Source organism: Lathyrus oleraceus, chromosome 1 (genome assembly GCF_024323335.1).
Source record: "Lathyrus oleraceus cultivar Zhongwan6 chromosome 1, CAAS_Psat_ZW6_1.0, whole genome shotgun sequence".
Lineage (NCBI taxonomy): Eukaryota > Viridiplantae > Streptophyta > Magnoliopsida > Fabales > Fabaceae > Lathyrus > Lathyrus oleraceus.
The window spans coordinates 96,213,074-96,218,534 of NC_066579.1; the positions used below are offsets into that span (position 1 = coordinate 96,213,074).

General features: G+C 31.2%; 1 protein-coding gene across 1 annotated transcript; it reads left to right on the forward strand.

Moving 5' to 3' along the window:
- Positions 1-218: 218 nt before the first annotated feature.
- LOC127118972 (alkane hydroxylase MAH1) lies at positions 219-1,964 on the forward strand. The gene has a single exon (XM_051049199.1). The coding sequence runs from the start codon at positions 330-332 to the stop codon at positions 1,866-1,868; it is 1,539 nt and encodes a 512-aa protein (XP_050905156.1). The 5' UTR covers positions 219-329; the 3' UTR covers positions 1,869-1,964.
- Positions 1,965-5,461: the final 3,497 nt, after the last annotated feature.

Below are 5,461 nucleotides of genomic sequence, written 5' to 3' on the forward strand. Positions count from 1 at the left end.
TTCTATATACTAACTCCATTTAACTATCTTATCTTTAGCATTAATATACTTGATCTCTTATTATGATATTTATAAGCTGTTTTATTTGAACCGTCCATAACATGAAAATATAATTATCAATTATAATGATTATTTAAATACCATAACTTCTTTGTCCTATTTTCAAAATAATATTACTTTTATTTAAAGTAATAAAATAAACCCAATTAATATTGTTTGATTACTATGTCCAGACCCAGACATAATCATTTATCATCTTATCCATATACATACACACATTTGGAGCATAACATAACATAACATTTCCTTCAATTCCATTGACATTGACAATGATAATGCTAGCACCATTTCTAGCTATGGCTGTCACACTCATTCTCACCATATTTCTATATGGTTTTTGCCAAACACTATATCTCAAAACTCCTGCATTCACAAATTGGCCTTTTATTGGTATGCTACCAAGATTCCTTTGGAATGTTTCACAAGTTCATGAATTTTCAGCTCATTGGTTGAGAGTCAAAGGTGGCACAGTTGAATTCCTAGGACCTTGGTTTACCAACATGGATGTTGTAATCACAGCTGATCCAATGAATGTCCACCACATTATGAGCAAGAGTTTCGACAACTTTGTCAAAGGCGATTTGTTTCGCGAAATGTTTCAAGCTTTTGGTGAAGGTATTTTCACTACCGATTCACTTCAATGGAAATACCATAGGAATCTTCTCCAATATCTTTTCAATAGAAGCTTTGAGTCATTTCAAGAGAGAATCATTCACAACAAAGTCGAGAAATCGTTGATTCCACTATTGAATCATGTTGCTCTACAACACAAAAACTCGATGGTCGATTTACAAGATGTTTTCAACCGCTTCACGTTTGATAACATTTGTTTGATAATTCTCGGACATGATCCTAATTGTCTTTCCGTAGATTTCCCTGAAGTCGCGGTCGAGAAGGCTTTTAACCAAGCTGAAGAATCCATCTTCTATAGACACATTGTGCCGGAATGTGTTTGGAAGTTGCAAAAATGGCTTCAAATTGGCAATGAGAAGAAAATGACCGAGGCATGCAAAATATTTGATAAATTTCTATACGATTGTATAGCTTCAAAGCGCAAAGAGCTTATGAGTATGAAAAATTGTAACGAAAATGCTGAAAGTGAGAAAAACCAACATGTTGATTTGCTAACCGCGATGGTTGGAGAAGAAAAATCAAAGGGGAGTGAAGTTGGTGACAAGTTTCTAAGAGATTCTGCGTTCAATCTCTTTGTTGCGGGAAGAGATACTCTAACTTCGGCGCTTACATGGTTATTTTATCTCATTGCTACACATCCTTTAGTGGAAACCAATATTCTCAAAGAGATAAAAGAAAAATTCGGACACAAACAGAAGCCTTGGGTTTTAAGTGTCGACGAGACGAAAAAGCTAGTTTATCTTCATGGTGCTATATGTGAGGCGCTAAGGCTTTTTCCACCTATACCTTTTGAGAGAAAGGAAGCGGTTAAACCGGATATACTTCCAAGTGGTCACCATGTTTATCCTAGAAAAATGATACTGTTTTCTTTGTATGCCATGGGAAGGTTTGAAGATACTTGGGGAAAAGATTGTAGAGAGTTCAAGCCAGAGAGGTGGATTTCTGAGAGAGGAGGCAATGTTTATGTTCCATCTTACAAATTCTTTAGCTTTAATGCTGGTCCTAGGACTTGTTTGGGAAGAGACTTAGCTTTCATTCAAATTAAGATGGTGGCTGCTTCTGTTTTGTGGAACTATTGTGTTCATGTTGTGGAAGGTACTTGTGTTACTCCAAGCCTTTCAATTGTACTTCTCACAAAAGAAGGTCTCAAGGTTAAGATAACCAAAAGGGTGTAGTGAGATTAATGTTTTCATGTTTGTTTTATTTATGTTATTGCATGGTTATGCAAGTTCATAACTTTGAAAAAAATAAAAAATTTCATGTTTAAGATATATCCTAGACATGTTTATGTCTTTCTTCATTATTTTTATGTGTATTTTTTTATTTGTCAATATTGATACAATGAGTCCCATGTTAAATAATAAGGGTGTAAGTTGCATAAGGTAGCAACATTTCATTATTAAAAATAATTACTAGATACCACAATGAAAACCTTAATATAGTTAGAATAGGCATTATCTTCTTTTTGTTAATTATGACATGAGTGGCTTTTTATGTGAAAAAATGACAAGTCAAGGGTTAGAGTGATATGGAAATGTGGTTTTATGGTAATTACAAGTCAAGTGGGAGGAAAACACACATACATGATGAAGATGTGACATGCCACTCACATGTGTTCCAAATGATTGAATGTTAAAAGTGAAACATTTAAGTGGATAGCATTCAAAGTAGTTAATAACGTGAGTGCTATGATGAACATGTGAAGACAAGTGATATTTTGGATCAAGTGAAAAAATCATATTTTGTGGGCATCACTTTTTGGATAGCTTGAAAGGAAAATAAATGGCTAGGAAAATTTTGAAGGTAGTATGCAAATAACACTAAGAGGAAATCTTACTATATGTATATCACCTTATGTAGAGCTTAAGAGATATGGATTAGGAATATCTGAAATTGAGATACACCATTAAAAAATAGTTTAAATTGAGTGATATTTATCACTTTATATGTCGATTGTGTATGGATGAGTTAAACTCAACTCAAACTCTAATATGATTTCTAATCAAAGCACGATGCTATGTTTCTATGCTTGAACGAGAGCAATTAGAGACTACTTCTTAGAATTCCATGATACTAGATTTAGACCAAAGAATATGTAGACATCAGATGTTGAACATAATCTTAAAAATGTTTTCAAACATAGTGGATACTCTCAAAATCAATCATTTGAGACGTGATTAAGTCTTCTTAACATCTGTTTAATTCTTTGATGTCATTTCGTCATTTCTCTTTCCTCATCTCCTTTATTTTAAATTTTCGCTGCATATTTATTCCAAAGGTTTTTTTATAAAATATGTTCAAACTTTGATTTATCAAATGATATATATTTAAATCAAAGTTTTTTAAACCTCCACAATTTACCGTATCTCTTGTGTATGGAATCACATGTTCAACAACAAGTAGTGTTAGTTTTTATATTTTCATGGATGTAATCAAGATACATTTTAAAATGTTTTAATGTATATTTAACATTACTTGTATAAACATTAAAATTAAGATTTTGATGTGTTTATATATCATATAGATACTGTCATTTTGTCTGAAAAATCATGGTGAATTCAAATTTTAATATTCGAATAAACCCCTAAAACATGTTTGTTTGTGTCTGCTTTGTAAATGATAGGGGTAAATTCGGATTTTAATCTTCGGATACATCCTTGCGACATGCCTACTTGTGTTTCTTCGTAAACGATAAAAATGGAATGACTTAAACCTTTAAGACTGTATTAGATATGTATTACTTGATAATAATTTGGAATATCTGTACAAAACTTCTATTAGATGTATATTACATGATATTATATTCTTTCCTTGTCTTTGGCTTAGTTATGTTATTGGATTTACAGTGTTGGTGTGTTCCGAATTTTAAAATTTGAATGGTGCGAAAGGTGGTGTTTTTAAATTTGGGGATTTCTTAGCGCACTATATATGTTTTTTAGGCACCATGTAAAAATTCTAAAATGTCATCCAATTTTTAGAGATACATCTCCGAACACACTCAGCGTAGATCGTTCTGAATCAAACCTTATAAGTTTATATTTTTTAATATCGGAGATGTTGAGGGGTGTCAATCAAAATGGTCTATGTTATATGTGTATTAGGTGCATTCGAAGATAAATTTTTAGAAACGGTAAAACATTATAGTATTTTCACTAAGATGGGTCAATAATGTCTTTGACTTGCAGTGAATAGTTCTCAAATATAATTCAAATGGGCCTCCAATGTAAATGTCGTATCCCACGTTAATGAACTTCTTGTCCTGTATTGTAGACAAAAAGAAAAAAATTCCGACTTTCCATTATTACCAAAAAAAAGACAAGTAGCGAAAAAACAGAGCAGAATAGAGGAAAAACAGGACAAGGAACCAAAAAATATCTCTGCTCCTTCTTCTTCTTTTTCTATTCTATGATCATTCTCTTTTCCTTATTATTTATTAAAAAAATTGTAATTAATTTTGAATTTGTGGAAAAGGGTATCTTATGAGAGAGATACAAAGATCATACAATCGGCAACATTCTCCAAATGTATGTTTTCTAATTTCAATTTTCTCTCTCATCAATCAAAGTTTGATAATTTGTTATCAGTCAGCTTCATAAAGACCCTAATGTCATGGCATAATGAGTGGTTTCTCATTGTACAATCATTTCATATTTGTTGACAATTTCAAAGTGCCACAATGAGTGGTTTCTCATTGTGCAATCATTTCAACTCTTACAATTACTAATATATATACATACAATTCATCAAAAATTTTAAAATGGGTTCCATCAAATCTCACAACATATCTCATATATATTATATAAAAATATAATTAAAACAATTTAATTTAAATATATCAAAATATATTAAAAAAATTATACATTTAAAATAAAATAAAATGAGAGTTACCTGTTTATATTAATAATTAATATAACCTTTTAAAATTATAACCGTTGCAATAATTTAAAATTTATTATCTTTGAATTGATTTAATTTATTACCACGGTTGCTACAATTTATAATAGCACTTTTTTTTTAATTAAATGAAAAACAAGCTATTTAACATAAAGGAGAACGATGAAAACGGTTGAATATCCAATGCATTCTGACACCGTGGCTTAAGAAACTTTGAAAGAACTCTAAAAAGAGACAGATATTTATGCTCTTATTTAATGGATTAGATCCATTCTATCTCTTAAAGTTAAAGTTATGGACGAATTTAATCTATCTAACATAAGTTACTATCTTGTTACTCATATTTTATCTTATTTTTGAAATTAGTCTCATTATTTTAAATTCAAATAGTTTTTGTTTTTATTTTCATATTTTTGTACTGAAATTTGATGGTGTGTTATATTTCTTATCTTTAAAGTTTTTCAAATGTTTTTAACTCCTTTCTCACATTTTTGTATTGAAAATTGATGACATGTTCATTTTTTTAATGACACTACGCCAAAAACTGGAATAGACAGCGCATCTTAGAGGGCGCTTTCTTAAAGAAGCGCACTCTAAAGTGAAGAGAAAAATAAGGAGGAATAGACAGCGCACTTTAGAGGGCGCTTTTTTTCCACAAGCGCCCTCTAAGGTCCCCTTTAGTAAACATTAAAATTATAACATACTGCGCGTTTTGTTATTTCACTCTCTGTTATTTTCGTTCTTTTTCACGTTAGGATTCTAAGGCGTTCTCCTTCCACCTCTGTTAGATCTACGACGTTTCCTCCTTCTGGCACCAAAGGTACGTTTGTTTCGTTTTAGCTTTGCCCTATTTCTTGCTTTGTTTTAGCTTTGC